Consider the following 22,261-nt stretch of genomic DNA (forward strand, 5'->3'; position numbering starts at 1 on the left):
CACGAGTTGGCATTGTCAGGCGGCCGAACAGCACAGGGGCCGGGTGGAGGAGGGTGGGAGGAGTGGGACTTCTGCGCCGCCGCCTGCCGGGGATCGGATCGAAGGGCCGGCGTCTGCGCCGCGGCGGAGCCCGAGGCCGCATTCCCCGGATCGGCCCGAGGCCCGTAACGTCACTGGGCGGCGAGGTGAGTCGCGGGCGGGGATCCGGCCGGGCCGCGCTGGGGGGAGGGGGTGCGGGGCGCCATCACCGCCGCGCCCCGGCCCGCGTCTCTCAAAACCGGGCCTGACTGAGCTCATTGTCATCCTTGCACTTTGCAGGCCTTTCCCCGCCGCCGCTGCCGGGGCCACCATGTCTGAAGCGGCGGAGGAGCAGCAGCTGATGGAAACGGCCGCTACTGAGAACGGCCATGAAGCCGCCCCTGATGGGGAACCTCCAAGCGAGGCCTCGAGCGGGACCGGGACTGGAACCGGAACCGGGAGCGGGAGCGGGAGCGGGTCCGGAGCGGCGGCTCCGGTAGCGGCGCCTCCTGCGGCCCCAGCCGGGAGCCAGAATGGGGCCGAGGGAGACCAGATCAACGCCAGCAAGAACGAGGAGGATGCAGGGTAAGGACAGTCGCGGCTGCTCCTTTTTCTCTCCCCCCCCCCCATCTTCTCTACTCGCCTGACCCCTCCCCCACTTTGTCCGCTCCCCCTCCCCCCACCCGCTCTGGGGGGGGGGGGTCCTTGCGGCCCCGACCCGGCTTGGGGTGGGGGGGGGAGGCGTGGGCGCGCGGGCGGGGCGGACAATGCGCGGGCCGGGCCGGCCCCTCGGTGGCTGCGGCTCCTCCTTTGTTCTGGGGCTGCCTTTTGTTGGCGCCATGTGGTTGGGGGGAGGGGCGGGAGATCTAATTTGTGCCAAAGGAAAAGGCCCCTCTCTCTTCCTGCCCGGTCTTGCCGCCCGATTGCTTCTGACGTTCCTCCGTACCTGGAGGCCGAAGCCCCCCATCGTGGTGGGGCTGCTGTGGTGGCCAGAGCTGGATCCTTAGGAGCTGGTCCTTGGCACTTAAGGGCTTGGCGGGAGCCTGCAGTCACTGCCTTCAGTTAGAAAAACTTTAACTTTGCTAGCCTCCCAAATTTGCTCGGCCGAGATTGCTTTGGTTACTTGGAGGCCTCATTAACACTTAAAATGAATATTGGAGATAGTCCGACGTCTCTTTGTGAGAATTTCCTCTTTTGGTTGGCAGAGAATGGGAAGGAAGACTTAGTTGTCTCGTTTGTCTGGCCTACATATTGTGTTGGACCAGACTGGACCAGACTTTCCAAGGTTTATAATGGAAGGATCGGGGCTGAACATGTAGTATGAATGGTGTAATTCGGAGTGATTGAATGGAAAAGTAATTACTATGTGCCAGGCACTGTTAAAAGCAATGCCTTGAAGTAGTTTTGGGATTTTTTAAGAGTTAATTTGTCCCCTATGATACCTCTCTTTGTTATAACTGTTTTTGTACCATATTAGGACTACAAATTTGCATGGATGAAAACAGGCCTTGTAGTTTGTTTTAAAATGTTTGTTAAACTGAATAAAACAGTAGAGAGTGACATCGCTCCTTCTGATTGACCTTGAGTATACTTTAAACAATTTCAGGGTCTAGTACTGCTTTTCACTGTGAAAACATGCTGGAACAAGCACTATGAGTTTTTCAGTGATCTAAAGGGGGGGGGGAGTGTTTTGTGGGCTTTGCCTTTTTAAAAAGTTGATCATTTTAAATAGATTATCTGGGGCCAGGGATCTAATATCAAGATGACAGAAAAGTGATGACTTTAGTGATTATTTTTATAGTTTTTCTAGTTACGATTACATTCAGCTCTGAATTCTTCCTGTTAATTAATTTAGAGGAAGCTTATAAAATCTTTTTCCTTCCTACTCTGATTTTTTTTTTTTTTTTTTTTGCTTATTTCTCTATTCAAACCCCTGGAAATATTAAATTAAAAGAGAAGGGAAAAGAGGTATTGGTTTATATTCTGAAAGTTTGAGAGGTTTAATAGTACAATTTCAAGAAGAGAGTATTGACTTGGTTTCTTTTCCATGAAATGGGTAGTTATTTTTAGTCAATGAAGGTTTCTATAGTCTACTAACAGCCATTTCTGGTTTGGAGTATCATTTAGACTCCAAACTGAATTTGGAGCTTATCTCATTTTCATTTCTCTAGGTCAGATGGGTCTATTCTAATACTTTTTCCTCCCTCATACAATTTCAGGAAAATGTTTGTAGGTGGCCTCAGTTGGGACACAAGCAAAAAGGACTTGAAAGACTATTTCACCAAGTTTGGTGAAGTGGTTGATTGCACGATAAAGATGGATCCTAACACAGGAAGATCAAGAGGTTTTGGTTTTATCCTCTTCAAAGAATCTGCAAGTGTTGATAAGGTAAGAAATATATGTAAAAAGATAATACAGAATATATGTAATTAGAAACCTCTCATTCAAACATTAAACACTGGTTTGTTAGTCATTGTTAACTGTTGCTTTGGGAGTTACAAAGAGGCTTCAGACATTGTCCTCTGCCCTTGAGGTCACTATTCAGCTGGCAGCAAACATGTACGTATATAAAGAGGTGTGAGAGTAAGAGCCCAAAAGACACGAAATGCCATAGGAATTTAAGGGAAGAGTCTGGTACAACATAGTACAGCGCTTGAAAAAGCATTGATAAACAGCTAAACATTAGAAAAGATGCTCAGAGTAACTTTTTAAGCGGTAGGTCTCTTTGCTATGTAAACACTTTAGTTCTGATTTCTATTATCGTTATTGGGTACTTGGTTCATCTTTCCTGTTTAGATTATGGCCTTATTTGGGCAAGAATACAGGTTTGTATTTTTTGCAAATTTGTAGTTGAACAAATAAGACTGAAAAGAGAAAGTACTGAAAAATATTTATTTTGAGGTAGTGGCTGAAATGAAAAGCTTTTACTGAAGCAAATGCTGCTGAATATGGCTAGAAAGGAACTATGGTAGGGGTCAGATTATGGAAAACTTTGAATGTTAGAATGTAGGAAGTTAATGCTTTTCCGTTGCTTAGAGAATAAAGCCTAGTTATAGAAGCAAAAATGACAGAAGAGGATTCAAAAAGATCATCTTTTGACTTCATTTCCCTTTCTCCTCATTCCATATGAGGAAAGTTGGCTGGAGGTGAGGACAGACACTTGCTTGAGATAACCACAGGTATCTGGGACCAGAACTGATTGCCAAGCCATTTCCATACACACACACTCAATTGAACTCGGCACATAGTTGGACACCTACCTACTCTATGCAAACCACTTGGAGGGGGAGGGCAGATGGGAGTTGAGAGCAGAGTGCAAAGACAAAAAAGTGCCTGTTCTGAATTAGCTACCATACTTGGAAATACAGCATGTACAAAGATATATGTTCTTTGTTTTAAATCTTCATATATGGCCACCTGTTCTCATTCATAAGGAAAGGAAATTCAGTCCTTGCCCTCAAGGAGTTTATAATCTAATGGAAGTCAAGTACTTAGGAAAAGTACTTCTGGGCACCTGATGATTTGGTTCCATTAAATAAGAATTATTAAGCACTACATATGCCAGGCAGTAGGCTAGGAGCATTGAATTTTTTTAAGTCCTTCCCTACAATGAGTTTATATCCTATGTAGAGGTAATAATTAAAACCATGGGAGTAGGTGAGAATGGCTCTGAAGAGAGAAGGGGAGGGGGATTTCAAATGTTACGATCTTGAAGAAGCTAGAGAAATAGGAAGACTGAGAAGAGAATTTAATCTCAGACAGTAAGCAGTTTCAGTAAAGTTCTTAGGGACAAGTTAGATGACAGGATTGGGGGGGTGGAAGTGGAAGCAAAAACTGACAGTGTTCTTACTTGGGAAATACTCAGAACATTGGAATTTAAGGGTCTTCAATAGAAGGAAAAGGATCAAGGGCACAGATAGAGAGCTAGTTTGGACTAGAAGAACTGGTCATCTTATCTTCTGAGATGTTTTTAGATGTGAAGGTGCTTAATATAGTTCTTAATCTTAGTAAAATGGGTATCAAGGTTTCCTGTTGATAAATTGGGATCTTGAAGTGATAGGTTTTTGTCTGGATTTCCTCATTCATCTCTAGTCTGCTTATCATCTTATACTTGATTATGTAAGGTGGGTGACTGTGGGTTTGGGCTTCTGAGGGAAGTAGATGTGGACCTTCCAGGAACTTAAATGTTCTTAACTGTTTTCAGGTTTTGGATCAGAAAGAACACAGATTAGATGGACGGGTAATTGATCCCAAAAAGGCTATGGCCATGAAGAAAGATCCTGTGAAGAAGATCTTTGTTGGAGGACTTAATCCAGAAGCTACAGAAGATAAAATTCGGGAATACTTTGGAGACTTTGGAGAGGTATGCATCTATGTAACAACATAAATACACTTAAATATCCAGGTAGGAGGAAAGGGACCTTCATTCTCAGTCTGAAGTCTAGTTCAACTGGTTATCTGTTAGGAAACATTTCAGAAATGGCCTCATACAATAGCTTTTGCTTGAACTTTAGTGATGGAAAATTGATTACATAACAGGCAGCCCATTCATTATACTTTTGGATAATTTTTTTTAATTGCTAGAAGCATTAAAATGTAATGGAAAGATTTCTATACTTGAAGCTATGTGACCAAGTGGTGTACCTTCTGAGACCAGTTTTTTCTCATCTACAAAATAGGGCTATGCAATCAAGTTAAAAGGGCTTTGCCAACTATAAAATTGTGTGCTGAAATTTGCTTCTGCAGTTCCACCAATTGTTATGGAAGCAAAGAAGACCAAATATAAAGTCCTTTTTGAAATGACAGCCTTTTTGTCCTCCTTGGAAGACAACTTTATTCTCTTTCCACCTTTGCAGTCCTTATCCTATCCCCTTTCTCAGAGTTCATATAAAAAGATCCTCAGTTCTTTCGTTGTTGTTCAGCATATTGCTCATTCTTCCCTGGATGTGATAAGCACTTAAACTTAATGAAAATATCGTTCCTAAAATATGTTCTGAGCAATATAATCTTAAGTGTGGGCTGAGTCAGAGAAGAGGACAATAGTCTAAAACATTAAATATGTTTTTATTCACAAAATAGGCACTCTTTCACATGCACTATTGCCTAGCCAAATCTTTCCCATTGTTTACTTTAAAATCAATTGCATATTACTATTTCTGTCATTATAGTATATTTTCTCTCTCTCTGGATCATAGCTATATTTGGTGTACTTTCCAATTCTTTAACATCCAAGTCACTTACAAACATGTTGAACAAAACAAAGCCAATTAAACACATTGTTCTTTGTAAAACCAAATGTATTATAGAAATTTTTTTTTAATATTATGGGTATTTTTGGTACATACGACCTCAAATTTAAGTAATTTGCTAAGTGTTGGGATCAAATGTTATTACATGTAAGGAATTCATTTTGAATTCTTATGTCCCATATTTCCAGATTGAATCTATTGAACTTCCAATGGATCCAAAGACAAACAAAAGAAGAGGATTTGTATTCATCACCTTTAAAGAAGAAGACCCTGTTAAGAAGATTTTAGAAAAGAAATTTCATAATGTTGGCGGAAGTAAAGTAAGAAATCAGATTTATAATTAGAGGATTATTTCTTTTTCTCCTAGGGAGCTACCACAATTCTACACTTGGCTCAATCTAGTCATTAATATTTGCCTTTATACTTAAAAAAAGATTCTGACATTCTGTCCAATTACTGGGGATAGATTCTCCACTTTTCACGAGGCTTTCAAAATCTAAGGAATAGCAATAGGTGAAGATACATGAGCATTTTCTGAGCTCCTTCTATGTGCCAAGGTTTGTGTTAGGTGGTATGTCAAAGATGAAAATTTAGTCCATAAAGCATTTGTCTTCTCATGACTTTTCAAGCAGCTTTTAAAGTCATTTTGGGGAGAGAAGATAGAAAATATGTTACAAAATGTCCCATTTTCCTTCCATTCCCAAACCTCTTTTCCCCTTGCACACCCACCCCCTACCCACCCACTCCCCTCCAAAAAAGGGAGGGAAAAGCACAGTTTAAGCTAAAGAGGTTTATAATGGTGGGCTTTGAATTGATATTAGGAAAGAGGGTATTCTGTATATTGGTAATCATCTGAATCAGTGGCTAGAGAGGCAAGAATTAAATGTTGACACCTTGGGGGGAGGGGAGGGGTTGGTAATAAGAGAGCTAGGACATAAGACGGGAGTGAATGGTGAATCTTGAAGCACTGGCAGGCTAGGATGAATCCAGGAATCCTTAAATGGGTATTTTTAATGTTAGATGTTAGGTATGCAGTAAAGAGAATGATAGGGGCAATCATGAAGATATTTAGTTGAGGGTCTGGATTAGATGTGGTCAATGACTTTTTCTTGTTATTAAATGATTGTCACTAAGTAGTCTGACCATTATAGAATTTTAGAGCAGAAAGAAACCTGGGAAGTCATTCTGACTGGGGTCCCAGAATAGTATATTGAGATGTTTCATTCTGCCCCATTACCCAGGACACTTGTTAGGAACCTCAAGAAGAGGAGCCTCTTGGTGTTATTAAACTCCAGATTCAACTGTATCGAGTAACTTTGAATGAAGGAAAAGGAAAATAGCTCCCCTGACAGTTTTGGGGGGAGCAGAAAGATCTTTTGAGCTAATCTGAGCCCTTCATTTTACAGTTGAGAAATTTGAATCTCAGAGGAAGAGATTACTCATTTAGGTCCCAGAATGAGTTAGTGGCAGAGTTCAGCTTTGAGTTCTTTAACCTGAATTAGGTGAGTCTTTTGGATCTGGAGTTCTACTATGTCCAGTAGAAACTTGAGGCTTAATGGTTCATATCTTATTTTGGAAGACATTGGATTTCAAGACCTGGATGCCTAAATAGATTGTTACAGCTAGAGAACCATCAGTTGATGGCTTCTGACTGTATAACTTCTATGCACCTTTTCCCCTAATAAAGGGAGAAAGAGGTTTCTTGCCATTAGTCATCTAAAGTTATTTAATCTGAAGTCTTGAGTATGTGTTATTTCTTTCCATTTATGTTATTGTAATTGTATGTATTCCTATTTGCTCTGTATCATTTCACACTACACCATGTTACTTTTTGAATTTCTCATTAATTTCTTAAGGAATAGTAATTACATTAACATACCAAAAAAGTTGCTATGAGTAATTGGTATGTGTAGCCCAGTGTGCTTTTTGTCATATATCAAAGGTGATGTCAACTCTGAACTCTGCAGAAGGCACTTGACTGCCTTTGCCAGGTGTGTTAATACATGAGTCTTAACTAGGCTCTGTAGATAAGGAATCCCTCAGGTTCCTTAGCTTCCTGATTCAATTGGTGCAAATCTCTGGAGTCTGCTTCTTAGCACTAAAATCGAAAACCCTCCTTCTGGGGAAGCCTACCCTAATAACTGCAGCCCTCTGACAAGGAGCTGTTCCTTCTCTTGGATACCTATGTTTTTTTGTACAGATAAGAAACATCCATTACATAGTTGCAACCCTTCGGAAAAACAATAGCTTTTTTTTTCTATGTAGGTGGTGGTAGTAGGGTTCTTTCTAGTTCTCTAAGGTTCTGCTACACTGAGGTAGTTTGACCTTGCATATATGACCTGGCCCTTATTGCAGAGATTCTGAAAGGTCTTCAGATTGCTCTGGCTGCAGGTAAATCACATTTTGATAGGCTTCTGACCATATCCATGGGACTATCAATAGACCTTCACCATCAGGAATAATTCATTTGGTGGTAGAAAAAGTGCAGGTGCATACTATTTTGGACCTTGATGGGTGTTTTCCATTTTCCTTTCAGTGTGAGATCAAGGTGGCCCAGCCTAAAGAAGTGTACCAGCAGCAGCAATACAGCTCTGGGGGCAGCCGAGGAGGCCGGAGCCGAGGGAATCGAGGATCAGGAGGTGGCGGAGGAGGCAGTGGGAGTGGTGGCAGCGGAGGCAGTGGAGGGGGAGGTGAGTGAGACATGGATGCCACTCAGACTTCCTACCAAGGCAGCTTTCTCTGGAGTTTCCGTTAGAGCTGTAGCTGAGGCCGTAGCAGTATCCTGGAATAAGATGATGGTCCTCCCTGCCTCTGGTTTTCAGTTTTGGGCATGAGGCTTTTGTAGTTCATGGTGATGACCTCAACTTCTGAATTTTTGCCCTATTTTATGAAAGATAAGAGCCATGAAACTTTTGGAGGGAGGGGGGGTTGCTGCCAGGTCAGCTATATGTCCAGTCTGATTATGGGGCCATTGTACTGGACCCACAATAAGGATTCAGTCGTTGAGGTTTAGGGAAAGGGGGAAGAAAAGGGAAAAGAACAGAACGTACTCAAAAAAATTAGAAAGGGGGCCCTTAAATGCTGCAATTCCTGTAAGATAATATGCCACTTATGGGAAGCATCTACCATGGACTACCAAGCATCTACCACTGCAGGGATACCTGGAAAAAGGATCTTCAAGATGATTCGGTCTGGCCCCTTATGATGACAGTTTGAGTTTGATAGGTCCAGAGCAGAAAGTGATTTTCCCAGGATCATGCAGGCATAGCCAGGCTAGGGGATCTGTTTCCTGTTGGTGTCTCAGGGCTTCTCTTACATTCTCACTGGTGCACAGGCACTGACTAAAATGGCCTTTCCATTGGCCTGACTCCTATCCATCTTTCACAAAGGAGATGGGACTTCAAGCCATAGTTGCTGTTTGTTTTACAGCTCCACTGGGGACAGTTGGTCAGCATCCTTTTTTATTTGAAGATTAAGTGGACATACAGCTTTTTTGTTTCTCTTAAATTGGTTTCCTGTGATACAATTTTATGAAACGTGGGCCTATGCTAAATTGCAGGGGCAGTAGCCAGTGTCAGCTACTTTCCTTGATTTTGGCTTTGACGTCATTAATGCCGCTTTGTTAACCTATGGCTTCCTGACTCTGGGTTAAGTTTGTCCTCTCCTGATTAACCTCATAAATACACTATGGTACAGGTGAAAACTGGATCCTTTCAAAAATGTAAGGAATAAAGAAAACTGTCAGTTGTAGGTAATTGCCCCTTCTCAAAAGCAAGGAAATTCGTATAGTATGGGGACTGGAATTCCCCATATGGTTCAAGAGCCATATTAAAGTAGATTTCAAATCAAGATAGGGATTTTAGACCATGGGTAAGTCCCTTTCCCTCTTTTGAAACCTGCTTCCTTTTTTAATGAGGGAACTCTATTAGATCAACTCTTAAGTTTCTGGTGTTTCTAGCTCTGTTCCCAACCCCATTTACACTTCCATTTAAAAAAAAATCCCTTCATGCCTCATCATGGTGTTCGGGGTGAATCTCTGGATTCTTTGGGGTGATGCCAGAAAAGTTTGGTCTGGCATCTTTGACTAAGCTATTAAATGGCTTTAGTTTTAGAGCCAGCCATGTGTACTATGTTTGTCTGAGGACCAGTACAGCTACGAATGGAGTCTATTCATTGGTTAGGTTGGCCTTTGGGGGAATGAGTGAAATTCTTGGTTATAGTAATTCTTGAAGACCAGTTAGAGAGGTTTGTGGTCTGTTTTGATGGTGAGATTGCACTGGCAGGTCAGATTCTTGAGGTAGACATTGTAGCTTTCTTCATCCCTATTAGGCTTTAATCTGGATATGGCAATCTAATCCGACCCTCCTTGTTTCATAGATGATGGGAAGGGACTTATGCAAGATGGCATAGCACATTATTGCAGGCCTGGGACTCAAACTTATGCCACTATTCTTTCAAACATACCATGATTCCTTCATTCTTTAGGATCTGATGTGTTAAGACTTCCTAAATTGATAATTAATTCTACTGTGCTGGGGACAATGTCCACATTATTACATTACTGATGTTTAGGGTTAATTACCCGTTTGGACAGTCTTATGCACACACATCTTCATTGTTACTGATTCTTAAGCAGCATTGGTGTGAACTCTTAATGCAAGTGCAGTTTTGGGTTGAAAAAACCTGTATGAAGAGGTTGCAGGAACCTTTCTCTTGGGCAAACTTGGTCAGAGGCATGGTGCTGCAGGCAGGTTGGTATGCCTTGGTCCCTTTTTAGCTTCCCTCTTTACATGGGCTAAACAGAACCCTGGGCCTTGCTTCCTCTGCAGCTCAAAGTCAAAATTGGAATCAAGGTTATGGCAACTATTGGAATCAGGGATATGGCAACCAGGGCTATGGCTATCAGCAAGGCTATGGCGGTTACGGCGGCTACGACTACTCCCCTTATGGCTATTACGGCTATGGACCAGGCTACGACTATAGTAAGTAAAGACCAGTGTGGGGTAGAGCAAGCAAGTGTCCTGTGCCGGGCTTCTTTAATCAATCTGTAATGTTTTCTTTGTAGGTCAGGGCAGTACAAATTATGGAAAGACTCCAAGGCGTGGTGGTGGTCATCAGAATAACTATAAGCCATATTGAGGCAGTCCTGTGCGGTATGCAGCGGCATGCTCAGTGTTCAGAGGGACTGCACACGTTTTATACGGAAATGCTCTAGGTGGACATTAAAATTATGTACCAAATTTAACTTTGCAAACTTTCTATGGCCTGTTCAATGTGCATCTTATTTAAAATTCCCCCTTGGAAAATGTCTTTCATGTTGAATATTTACAGATCTCTAGTTGTCTTAGACAGTGTGTGGTGTGTAAATGCCAGTCTTAAGCAAGATATTAATGAATGAATTTATTAATAGGTTAAACAGCAATGATTTTGAGGGTCTGCTTAAAGCCCAGCTCAGCCTCTTGGCTTGAGCATGGCCTGCAATGCTCTGGTTGTACAGATGAAAAATGCCTCCTTTTTTTCACCTTTTTATTTTATATTGTTTGTGTCATACATTTCCGGCAATGGAAGTGTTAATTTTACTGTACTTTTTGGTACCTTTTGGGAATCTAATGTATTGTAAGGTATTTTACATGTGTCCTGATTACCATGACATGGATATTGAAGCTATCCTAGCTTTTGAAATAAAAAATTAACAAAAAACACACCCCAAACCAGCTAGTGTGCCATTTCTTAATCTTCCAGTTATTGAAAGAATATAGATAGATCTCCCTGACATCTGACCACACCCCTGCCTGCTCATCCTGGGGGCATTTGGGAAGCTATTTCAGGGACTAGGATAGCCACTATAGCCAACTGTCCTTAAGGCTTAAGGCTTAAAAGAGTTAGTGGTAGAATAAAAGGTTAAAAGGCATTTTATAGTAGTTATTGAAGCAAATTTGGACAGGCATTTTCAAGACATTCCATTGAATTCCATAGGCTTATAGTAAGATCCAGACCAGAGCACAGTTGAGTCATTTACCTTAAGGCAGGCAAATGCATTGTTATATTTAGGAATTAATCTTCCCTCTCTCATTTTTACTGACCTTAATATGGAACATTTGCTAACCACTTTGATGATCCAGAGTCTGCCTTTAATAACAGCAGTGGTTAAGTTAAAAAAAAAAAAAAACTGTATATACACATACACCAACCTAAAAATGTTTAGGGGGTGTCGGGTGGGATTCATAAGTCTCACTAGCTTTCTAGTGTGTGGCAACAAACACTTTTGTTGGTTTTAACAGGTCCAGTCCATGTTACAAGGTAAATTGTGAGTGGGTTGAGTTGAAATTTCTTGTTATCTTGGAATGGATTGGCAGGGCCTCCCCCTCCTTCGCCTTCCAGAATATTCTTTTTGAACCTAAAAACAAAAAAAGGGACAGGCAGAGCAAAGAGTAGCTTTCAAATAATTGACCAGTAATTAGGACTTCACTTGTTTCCTTTACTTGGACTAGTGAATTTTTTATCGCTCTACTGGGCAAGTTCATTCTACACCTACAGTTTTCATCGTAAATTTTAATGAAAACAGTACATCTCAGCTCCTTAAGTCCCTTGAATAGCTTTTTAGGTTGGAGGATAAATGTAACTTGGCTATACACAATGATATATGTGATCTAGAGCTGAAAGCAAAACTTTGCCAATAATATTTTAGGGAGAGTTCTAGAGAATTCAGTGTTGTCACCTATAAAATTAGGGGGTTGGACTAGATGATGTTAGTCCTTTTCTATGTTTGTGAAAAAACAATAGAAATAATACTGCTTGGTTGGAACAAAGTCTCAGGTTCACTGACTGACCACAGGGGCACAGGGTCTTTACTTAGTCAATAACACACTGATATAACACACCCTGCTCAGTGTTAGCCTAAGCTTTAGATGAAGCTCATTGGAATCCTAACCTTCTAGTGTTCCATTCTTATATGAAAAAACACCCAGCTCAAGTAATCAGTTTGTGGGAAAACAGTGAGGTCTAAATTCATAGCAAGTAGTAGGATGATGTTCAGACTTAGTCCTTCAAGAAAGTTTAAAAACTTTGAATGACAGAGCTTGTTAGCTAAGAAACTTCCCAGTGGGTGTGGAACACATAGATCCCTCCAAACTCCAAAGGGGTTACACAAAATAGCCTTTGGTGTGGGCTAGACTCTTTAGAAATATGAAAGAAAAGTGAGATATGCCAGTATGAAAACCACAGAATTGAGTCTAGGAAAATAGCTACACTTACCTGCTGTTCCCAGGGAAGCTCTAATCTGGGGTCACAGGGTATGTTGAAGGGTTTCGCAGCTTCTCATTGTCTTTTCCATTTCTAGGGGTGCAGAACAAGGTCAGTCAACATGCAAAACTTTGAAGTTCTAAGTGGTAGTGGCTGGTGGGGAGGTAAAATGAAAGGGGGTGTGGTCATTGAGTAAGTGAACCCATATTAGCAGTAGGTTAGGTCCCTCACATCAGTGTGAGATGACCCAGGAAATGGGTCCACCTGACCACGTAATTATACTTGGCCAATAGTAGACTCTGTCTTGGGATGTTTTCCACTTGATCCTAGTGGCTTCTAGCCCACTAATCCACTTGCCAGTGGCATAATCATAACCACTAGCATTTAAACAGGGTTTTAAAGTTTGCAAAATACTTAGAAATACCTCATTTGATCATAGGATGGTAGGTGCTATTAACCCCATTTTACAGACGAAGTAATTGAGGTAAAGTGACTTGTCCCTTGGTCACACAGCTAATGTCAGGCTGTAGCTGATGTGGGCTTTCCAACTATGATGTGAGCTCACTCCATTGAACTCCATTGCAATTTGATATCTCATGATAGGGGCATAAAAGATAAACTAAATTTTGGATGGAATTAAATCACTTGGGGAAAGAACAAGATGTTCTTCAGAGATGCAAAGCTGTCTTGATAAATCTAGGTCTTCCACTAGAGATTTCAGAGCCAGACACAATGGTTTGTTTTTTTTAACCCTCTTAGTAATTCAGAAGTGATATTAGACCCAAAGTTCAGAGACTCGTATATATAGTCCTCCCCACCTTACACACTTTTCAGGGGTCTAGCCTGTCCCCTGAGATCTCCACCATCATGTCATATAATAGGTTATATGGTGAGTTTCAGGGATGAGGATACTACTGCCAGAATAGTTTGTCTAGAAATCAAGTCATCTGCAAGATAAAAGGTATGTTTCCAGTTCCACAATTTCATCAATACTGAGTAATCACAAAATGTGGCGACTTAGAAATAACTATCAGTAACCAATCTCACCTGTTAAAATTGTGTCAAGTTTGTTCACAACTAGTTTGGCATTGTCCTTGTTGAAGCACATTGGAGGCTTAAATTTTAGGACATTTCTTCCAGGTCCGTCAGTGCTCAACAAAATACAGGCGTCTTTTAACCTGTTAGAACAACAAATATCTGAGAAGGCAATCTGTTGAAGTTCAGTCACTTCACAACAACCTGAAATTAGGGCAAAGGCTACAAGAGAACTAAGATTTCGTACATCAGCTTCCATATGGTCTATTCTGAACCCATGCCAGAGCTAGGCAAAGTAGTATTGTCTTCTGTTTTTCTATTCCCTTGCCTAGTAGGGAGGATGGAAAAGGGAGAAATGACTTTGCACAGCTCAGATCCCAACAATGGGTATTCCTCTGGAGAGGAAGCTCCAGAGATCATGTCCAAATCTGAGGACACCTCACTGACAGCTTGGCTACGGGCTTATTTGCAAGAGTAGATCACAGTGGCACAACTTAGGTTTTAAATGGCCAGACTTCATTCCCTGGGATGAGGTTTTGAGATATGGCTCACATGGCCCACATGGCCATGTGGGAGCTCTACCTAGTTTAGTCAAGGGCAAATGTGTGCAGGACAAGAAAGATCTTGATTAACTCGGGTAGAGTTGTATTTCTAGCTCCTACATATAGGAGTCTATTTATAGGATTATAGCTAAAGCTGGAAGGGACCTCTAGTCTAACCTTTTCATTTTCAGTTGAAGAGACTCCAGCCCAGGGAGCTAAAGTGAACAACACAGGTAATAAGTTAGGATTTGAATCCAGATCATCTTATTCCAAGATTACTCCTCTGTATCGTGCTATTTCCTAAAACTGAGAAAGGCCCCCAATGGAAATTGAACTAAAGCAGGATGGTGCAGTTGATACAACCAGCCTTGGAGTCAGCAAAACCTGGGTTTGAGGCCCATTTCCAAAACATCCTGGCTTCATAACCCTAAATAAGTCATTTAAACCTCTGTTCCCCAGGTATCTCTTGTGAAGTTAAAGAGAAAGTGGGTGATCTTCAGTGGGAGCTATCAGCATCAATAAAATCGCAAATCTGACAATATCCTGCACTCCCCACCCCCCAACCTTTTTTTGTCTTCAAGGCTGAAAATGTTTACCAGATGCTTTGGGGTCTGAGTGAAGTAGGTTTCTGAGAATAGAGCAGCCCTTTCATAGCATGGGGTTCTAAATCAATAGTGCTACAAGTTATTACCAGTGAATCTGTCCATTCCACGCTCCTGGGGCCAGAGTATTTTTGGAGAATGGGAGTTAGTTTTAGGAACACTGAGAGAGGGTTGCTTACCTAGTTTTAGGAGCACTGAGAGTTGCTTCCCTTTTGTTTATATTCTGTATATTCTTATTTATGTATATGTAATCTCTCCCATTAGAATGTAAGCTCCTTGAGGGCAGGGTCTGTTTCTTCTTTGTCTTTGTATGCCCAGAATCTAGCTATAGTAGGTACCTAATAAATGCTTGCCGATTGATCAGTTAATTTCGAACATTCAGTTGGATCCCAGTTCAGGTGTGTAATGAAAAACTACTTCCCATTGAAAACCCATCAGCTCCAGTCCCAGCCTCTAAGCTCTCTGGAACAGTAGTTCCTAGTGCCTCTTAGGTTCCGGCCCGATTTGCTTTTCTTCATGGGTCCGGCCCGATTTGCTTTTCTTCATGGGGCCTACTTTAATGTTCTAGACCATAGTCATAGATACACTGAATTTTTCTCTGGTCTTCAGAAAACTTTTATTTATGCCTTTTTCTTTTTAAACATCAGATTCTTAATACATGCTTCCTTCCCTTCAGACTCTTTCCTTTATGTCTTGCAGAGACAAACAGGCAACAGGTTAGAAGCCAAGGAGAGAGAAGGGCCCATCCCAATCATGGCCCTTCTTAGCATTGACAAGGGCCCCCATGAGTGCTGGGTTGGGTAGGTATAGGAAAATAGGTATTTTTAAAATTTTTACTTAAGCTTTTATACCATCTCATTTCCAAGTCATTCCCTACCCAGAGAATACAAAAGAGGAAAAATTTTAGGAAACCTAGCTGGCTGATCAAATGAATGCGTGCATAATGTCGTCTAATCCTTCTTTGCAGAAGTGAAGGGAGTCCATCTTTTCCCTTTTGAGGGACAAGCTGGCTTGTAATTACACAGATTGCAGATGCACGAAGACATTTTAGAGGAGGAGGGGGAAAAAACCACCCATGTACCTGGAAACCAAATAGTCAGCTTCTTCTGTTGCTGGCATCCTTGTTGTCAAATCTTTGATTAGGTCCACACCAATGAACAATCCAACACCCCTGGAAAAAAACAGCATTTTTTTCTGATAGAATGCCTGCCCTCTTCCCAATTGGAAGATGGGAGTATGGAATTGAGTTCTGAAAAGTATTGAATGAATTCTTTTAAGCCTTGCGATACATGGGATCATAGACCTAGAGTTGGGGAAGATCTAGACCAACTCCCTTCATTTTACAGGTGAGGAAATTGAAGTTCAAGAAGGTTGTGACCTGCCCAAAGTAACATGTCAGAGGCAGAATTTGAACCCACATCCTTTAAATTCCAGAACACTGCAATAATGACTCCCATCTGAAGGAGCAAGAAGGCTCCACTGGCTTGCCCAGGTCTGCCCCCTTACCCCAAGAAATAAGGGAAGCTCATAATGATAATGGTTATAATGTCTAACTTCAGGCTCAGTGGCATTGAACCAAGAACCTTTCATCATCCACATCTCTTAGGTTGTAGAAAGGGACAGGATGGCACTTCCTTGATAGGAAGATTAGGTAACTAGGTGACTCAGCCTTTTTGTGTTCTGCTTGGGGGTCAGAGCTGGGAAGAAGGACCTGCCTGTTTCCCAAAGGAGTGGCCAAGACCCAAACCATCGAACTGACCTGACATCTCCAATGATGGGATGCTTGGCCTTCTGCTGGTTCAGCAACCCCACAAAGAACTCTCCCACATGGGCAGCATGGGCCTGGAGCTGCTCCTTTTCTAGGACGTCCAAGACAGCCAAACCCACTGCACAGGAAACAGGACTTCCCCCAAACTGAGTCCAAGAAATGAGGGACAGCAATCAGGATAAACAATCAAGGAGTTAAAGAAGTGGTGAGAGGAAGACGGGGGACAGAGAACAACTTGAAGAGGAGGGGTTTAGTGTCAAGGAGTGTGTAAGGTATTTAGAAAAAATTTGATTAAATAAATAAAATCTGATTAAATAGGGTTTAGTAAGGGAAGGTAATGGCAGAAATCACTTACCCAGTAGGTATTTCAAACTAGATGTCCCAGAGATAACTCCAGTTCAGCATATCCAAAACAAAACTCAGTATGGGTTTCCCCCTCCTCCCAACTCTTACTTCCAGACTTCCCTTTCTAAGGCACCATCATCCTTCCAATGTCTGGGATTTGTAACCTTGGCATGAGCCTTGATGTCCTGCCCTTCCCTCATCTTTATAAAAGCAGGTTTTCCAGTCTTTGACATTGTTGTGACTTCTCTGAATCTGATTCTTCTTCACTTAAGTAGCTATCACTTTAGTGCAGATCTTCATCCCCTCTTACTTAGATAACCTCTTACACATGACTGCTTAAGTGAGAACAGTGATTCAGTGTAACTCAAATTACCTCCAGTGGCTTCCTCTTGCTTTTGGAATTTTATATATATATATATGTTTTTCTCTTTAGCCTTTAAGTCCTCTTTGTAGCCTGGTCCCCTCCTATCTGTCCAGCTTCATTGAACATCAAATACCTTCCTGCTCTTCCTCAAACATGATCCTCCATTCCTATCTCCATGCCTTTGCCCTGGCCAACCCATATGCCTGTAATTAACTTCTCATCTCTACTTTTCATGTCAACTCAAAACACCACCACCTGCAAGAAGCCTTTATTCATTCCCCAACCCTCCCTCCTAAGCTCTCTTATAACAATTTTGTATTTATTTGTATTCACTTTGTGTTTATGCTGCATATATTTATATATGTATTTGTCTCCCCTTTAGAGTGGAAGCTCCTTGTGGAGTAGAGACTTAATATTCTTTATACTTGTATTCCCCAGAGCTCAGCATAGCACCTGGCATATAGTAGGCGCTTAATAAATATTTGTTGGTTGATTGATTGAGTGAAAGGTAGGTTGGTCTGTTCAGTCTGTCAAGAAGACCTGCTATTTTGTTGTCTGGAATCCATCCTAACGCCTCCATTCTTATTTCTGATCCAAGCCCTCCCCCTCACAGCTACATGACCCATGGCCTCCCAACTGGTTGAGTGGGCCAGACTCATCATCCCCAAACACCACCTTGGAATAGAATGGATGCAGTTGGTTAGAGTGCTGGACCCAGAATAATTAACAAGATGAGTCCAACTACCACCCCAGACATTATTGGCTATTTAACCCTGGGTAGCCTCAGTTTTCTCAGCTATAAACCAGGGATAACCTATCTCTCAGTGATGGTTGTGAAGATATAAACTTGAAAAAAATAAACAAGTTGCTTTATATACCTTATATAAACTTTGGCACTATGTAAGTGAGTTGTTTTGATGCTTATCAAATGTCACAGTTCCCATTCGACTACCAGAGCTGCTCTACTGTACGTCCTGGAGAACTTGGTCTCTCCTGACCCTCTTACAGCCACTCCTTACAGGGAACTTGGTCTGTGCCTTGAACTCCGATTTAAACCCATGTGACCTTTTGCAAACTGCTGAAATTTCTGTGACTGTTTTCTCATTTGTAGAATGAGAAATGGATCATCTCAACATTCCTTTGGGTGGAATCCAAATTCCATGATTCTCTGTACCTTTCCATGTGCTACTTGCTATTGGTCCTCTCCCCTCTCCTTCCCATCCACCTAAGCTCACTAGGCCCTAAATATTCACCTGTACCCTGACTCGGCTGCTAGATTCTAGTCCATTTGATCCTTGATGAGATTTCTTGACATTTTTTTAGATTAGGGTCAATACTACGTCAGTTGGGGGGGGGGGGGGCACACTTAATCATTCTCTGGTTGCAGATTATGAGGCAGTCTGATCTAACCCCAGTCTCCACGAAGTCTCCATAAAGGCAGGGGGGGACTCTTTTTTAAGTTCTCTACAAAGCTTGATTCAATGCTGGGCACAGAATAGGGGCTCAATTACATAATCTCTGTCACTTGTCCTAGGAAAGGCAGGGGACACAACATGGATTATTTTCTTTTAAACTAAAAATAAAAGATAGCTGTCACCAAATAGCTCCTTCTTCCTCTCCCCACACAGAACACCTTCACCCAACAAAAAAGTATGACTGAACCAAACTAAGGCACTGGCCATGTCTATTGTATGCCTCATTCTGCATTGTGGTCCATGCCCCCTCTGCTAGGAAGAAGGAGGCGCAGTACGAGAAATCCCAGTTAGTCCTGTCATCCATCAGAACCTTGATGCCTTTGGAGGCTGGTTTCCTTTGCATTGTTGTGGCTAAAAGGTAAATCTTACCTAGTTTTGCTCACTTTTTGCTTTGCATCAGTTCATACAAGGTTTCCCACAATTCTCCCTCTTCCTTATGGTCATAGTTTCTTAATACCCAATAATATTCTGGCTATTTATCACAATTCAGTTATTTAAATGGGTCATTTTCCAAACTTGAGCTACACCAAGCTTTCACTTATATGAGGCTGTTCATGGTAAATGCCATACATAAAGGCAGCTGAGGTGTACTCTGAAGTGGATTAAATCTGAATGGAAGAAGGGTGGACTTTGACTTTGCTGCCTTAGGCAAAAAAAACCCACCCCCATTCTTTGGCATCAGTTTTTTTCACCTGCTACCCTTAAGTAGGTTACTTAGCTCCTCAGGCCTTTGTTTCCTTAACTGTTAAATGAGGAGATTGGCTTATATGGTATTTGAAGACCACCTGCTTATGATCTTTGCCTCAGGAATCCTACCTATTGTTCCATCCTTGGAGAGCTCATCCAATCTATCCATAGCCTCTGAGTCCACATGGGAGGGATAATTTATGTATATATCTGACCCTGATCTCTAAACTAGAAAACATTAAGACTGAGCTAATCTTGCCTAGAAAACCAACTCTTCTAACCCTCCCCATTCTTGCTTTCTGTTATCCTTTGTAAACAAGCTCAGAACTTCAGGATTTCCATATCCAGTTACCCACCACTGATTGGTTTTTCACACTATATCAATAATCTATTTTTCATGTCTGAGAAAGCACTGAAAAGCATTTCAGCAGAAACTAAACCGACATCTTAAATTGTTTTTCATAAGTTCAAAATGTATATATGAGCCAAATTGTAAACATCATTGAAAGAAGAGCAGTTCACATTCCTTTCATAGCAGTGACCCAGATTTGATTTCTTAAAGAATAAAAATAGTATTTACGTTAACTCATTTCATTTTATGTGAATTTGAAAAAAAATTTTGCATGAATAAAATTGTTTTTAGGATGAGAGGCAAACAACTGAGGGGAAATCTATATTGTCTGTTTAGTAAGTGTTTGATATTCAAGATAGCAGCAACTAACATGTCATTGTCAAAGGATAAAAACTGGTCTTTTAAAAAAATGCTATTTGGAACATAAGGACTTGCAAAGGTGAATGTTGAAAACGATCTTGCATGTATTTGGAAAAATAAAATACTATTTTAAAAATGCTATTAGTAGTCATAGGAAAGAATGTTTTCCACTCACCAGTAATAAAGGAAATACAAATCCAAAAAAAATCTATTCTTTCCTCTCCATCACTATGATCACCAACTATCCAAGTAGCCTCCTGATTCCAATCTTCCTCCTTCCAGTTGCAAACACCGCCTAATTAATCTTCCTTAAAAAACTGCTGTGAGATCTCATGGGACAGATAGTGGGCAGAGAGGGATTCTGGAGGTCTGAGTTGTAATTTGTGGGCTCTGCTACGAATTAAAAATATGGTTTTAGGTAAGTCATGTAACACAGATGGGGCCCAACATGGGAGGGTGAAGCCCATCTACTTCTTCAGTTTGAGGAGAGGCAGCATGGATAGCATTGTGGAGAAAACACTGCACTTGGCAGTCAAAAAAAATTCAGGTTCAGAGGCTACCTCTGACATTTACAGGCTGTGTGAGCACAGGTAAGTCACCCATCTCCAAACCTCAATTTTCCTCAGCTGCAAAATGAAGGGTTTGTAGTTCCACAGATTCTTCTCACTTTGATTCTGTGATCCTCAGCAGTGCAGTGTTCAAGGGCTGGTGAACTATAGCCCTATCTACCAGCCCCATATGAGCTAAGAGTGGTTCTTATCTTTTAAAATATTTATTGTATTTTAAACTATAAAAACCACTCAGCTTCAGGTCATACAAAAGCAGGCTGCTGTCAGGCAGGCCAGATTCTGGTGAGCCAATCCCTAGACTAGCTCATTCAGCTCTAAAGTGTTATTGCTCTTTTTCCTGGCCCTCTATAGAGTCTACACCCCTTAGCCAAAGATTCAAAGTCCTCTTAGAATAAGATGGCCCTTAATTTCTTTTTCAACTTGACTTTTAACACCTCATGGAGACACAGTCTCTACATATCTGGTTCCTTTTTGTCATCCTGTTGTCTGGGGTTATGTCTGACTTGTAGTGAGCCCGAGAACTGTGGCATGCCAGTACTGTGCATGGGGTTTTCTTGGCAAGGATGAACTTGGAGTGGGTTTCCCTTTCTTTCTCCAGTGGATTAAGGCAAATGGGTTAAGTGACTTGCCCAGGGTCACACAGCAGCTAAGAAGTGTCTGAGGCTCCTTAGTACACCTGAAATATTACAAGTTTTCTAACCTCCAGCTTTCTGCTGGGACATGCCCTTAACTCTAAATTCTAAATTGGGAGAACTTTAAGGCACAGGTCACTGCCTTCCCTTTGGAAAACTTTCCCAAATTGCACACTCTCCTGTGCCAAGGACGTCCTAGTGGTCTGGGAGAGATGCAGAGACAGAAAGGACGCGGGTGCTACCCTCAGCTTTGAGGACATGAGAGAAGATAAGATAAATGCAGGAATAACTACAGTATAAGCCAGAACATGATATGCACAGGACAAAGTATTCCCACAGTGACTACTGCTCCTTCCCCTGAACTGTAGCTTTTATTGTCTGGCCCAGGCATTTGGACTGTTAATCCCATATGGCCTGGTGAAACCTACTTCTTTCAGTTGTTCCTTATCTCACTCTTTGTTAACTCTTCATGGACTAGTGACTGATGTCTTGTTTCCTCAGGTGAACTTAAAAGCAAGAGCCCTGCCTCATAGAACTACTCACCTTTCCCAAAGTGCTGTATACAGGCCTGAACAGCTCCCACTAAACTTGGGTACTGGGCGTTTGCTGGCTGGATCCCAGGCTCACAGTGCTAAGGCTGGACTGGGACCTCAGGGACCATTTAGACCAAACCCCTCATTTTACAGAAGAATAAACCAGTGCCCAGGGAGGTGTGGAACCTCACATAGGTAGTAATCATCAGAGGTGGGGTTTCGGAAGCTGGGTAGTTCTTTCCCTAGACCAGACAGAGCTCTGTCCCAGCCAAGTTCAGGTATCCTACATGCAGGCCACCCACGGGGCCCACCCGACGCCAGGATGTGACTGGCATTTATTGTAGCAGAGATTGCTTTTATCTGACGAGCTAGCACACATTAACTGTCAAAGGTAACCAGGGACCAGTCTTCTGCTACTCCTAGTGAAGTGACTGCCTCCAGACTTCCTGCTAGCAGATTTGCAAAGGCGTGATACAATAGAAGAGTGC

The 22,261-nt window shown here is 41.8% G+C and overlaps 2 protein-coding genes across 3 annotated transcripts in view; one reads left to right on the top strand and one right to left on the bottom strand.

The window, feature by feature from the left end:
* On the top strand, window positions 1–11,441 carry HNRNPAB (heterogeneous nuclear ribonucleoprotein A/B). 2 transcript variants are annotated; one of them, XM_031953784.1, is made up of 8 exons: window positions 1–185; window positions 319–603; window positions 2,238–2,406; window positions 4,223–4,381; window positions 5,456–5,587; window positions 7,804–7,957; window positions 10,097–10,249; window positions 10,333–10,971. In XM_031953784.1, exons 2-8 carry the CDS (start codon window positions 350–352, stop codon window positions 10,404–10,406), a joined length of 1,095 nt encoding a protein of 364 aa, XP_031809644.1. In that variant the 5' UTR covers window positions 1–185; window positions 319–349; the 3' UTR covers window positions 10,407–10,971. The 2 variants fall into 2 exon arrangements, with proteins under 2 accessions (XP_031809644.1, XP_031809645.1); XM_031953785.1 differs by lacking the exons at window positions 1–185; window positions 10,097–10,249 and having other exon boundaries at window positions 10,333–11,441.
* The window catches only part of PHYKPL (5-phosphohydroxy-L-lysine phospho-lyase), a 24,931-nt gene continuing 13,540 nt past the window's right edge, over window positions 10,871–22,261 (bottom strand). Inside the window, exons 9-13 of the mRNA XM_003756883.4 lie at window positions 16,448–16,602; window positions 15,770–15,859; window positions 13,557–13,687; window positions 12,522–12,602; window positions 10,871–11,664 (exon numbers count right to left, since the gene is read on the bottom strand). Coding sequence (XP_003756931.2) covers window positions 12,553–12,602; window positions 13,557–13,687; window positions 15,770–15,859; window positions 16,448–16,602 — 426 coding nt within the window. The 3' untranslated portion in view covers window positions 10,871–11,664; window positions 12,522–12,552. The remainder of the gene's footprint in view (window positions 11,665–12,521; window positions 12,603–13,556; window positions 13,688–15,769; window positions 15,860–16,447; window positions 16,603–22,261) is intronic.

This window comes from Sarcophilus harrisii, chromosome 2, assembly GCF_902635505.1.
Source record: "Sarcophilus harrisii chromosome 2, mSarHar1.11, whole genome shotgun sequence".
Taxonomy (NCBI): Eukaryota; Metazoa; Chordata; class Mammalia; order Dasyuromorphia; family Dasyuridae; genus Sarcophilus; species Sarcophilus harrisii.

Bases quoted from the DNA above. Each gene is read 5' to 3' on its own strand.
- HNRNPAB (XM_031953784.1), top strand. From the start codon at position 350: ATGTCTGAAGCGGCGGAGGAGCAGCAGCTGATGGAAACGGCCGCTACT. The intron at 2,407-4,222 runs GTAAGAAATATA...AACTGTTTTCAG, and splicing joins AATCTGCAAGTGTTGATAAG to GTTTTGGATCAGAAAGAACA. The intron at 10,250-10,332 runs GTAAGTAAAGAC...TTTTCTTTGTAG, and splicing joins TGGACCAGGCTACGACTATA to GTCAGGGCAGTACAAATTAT.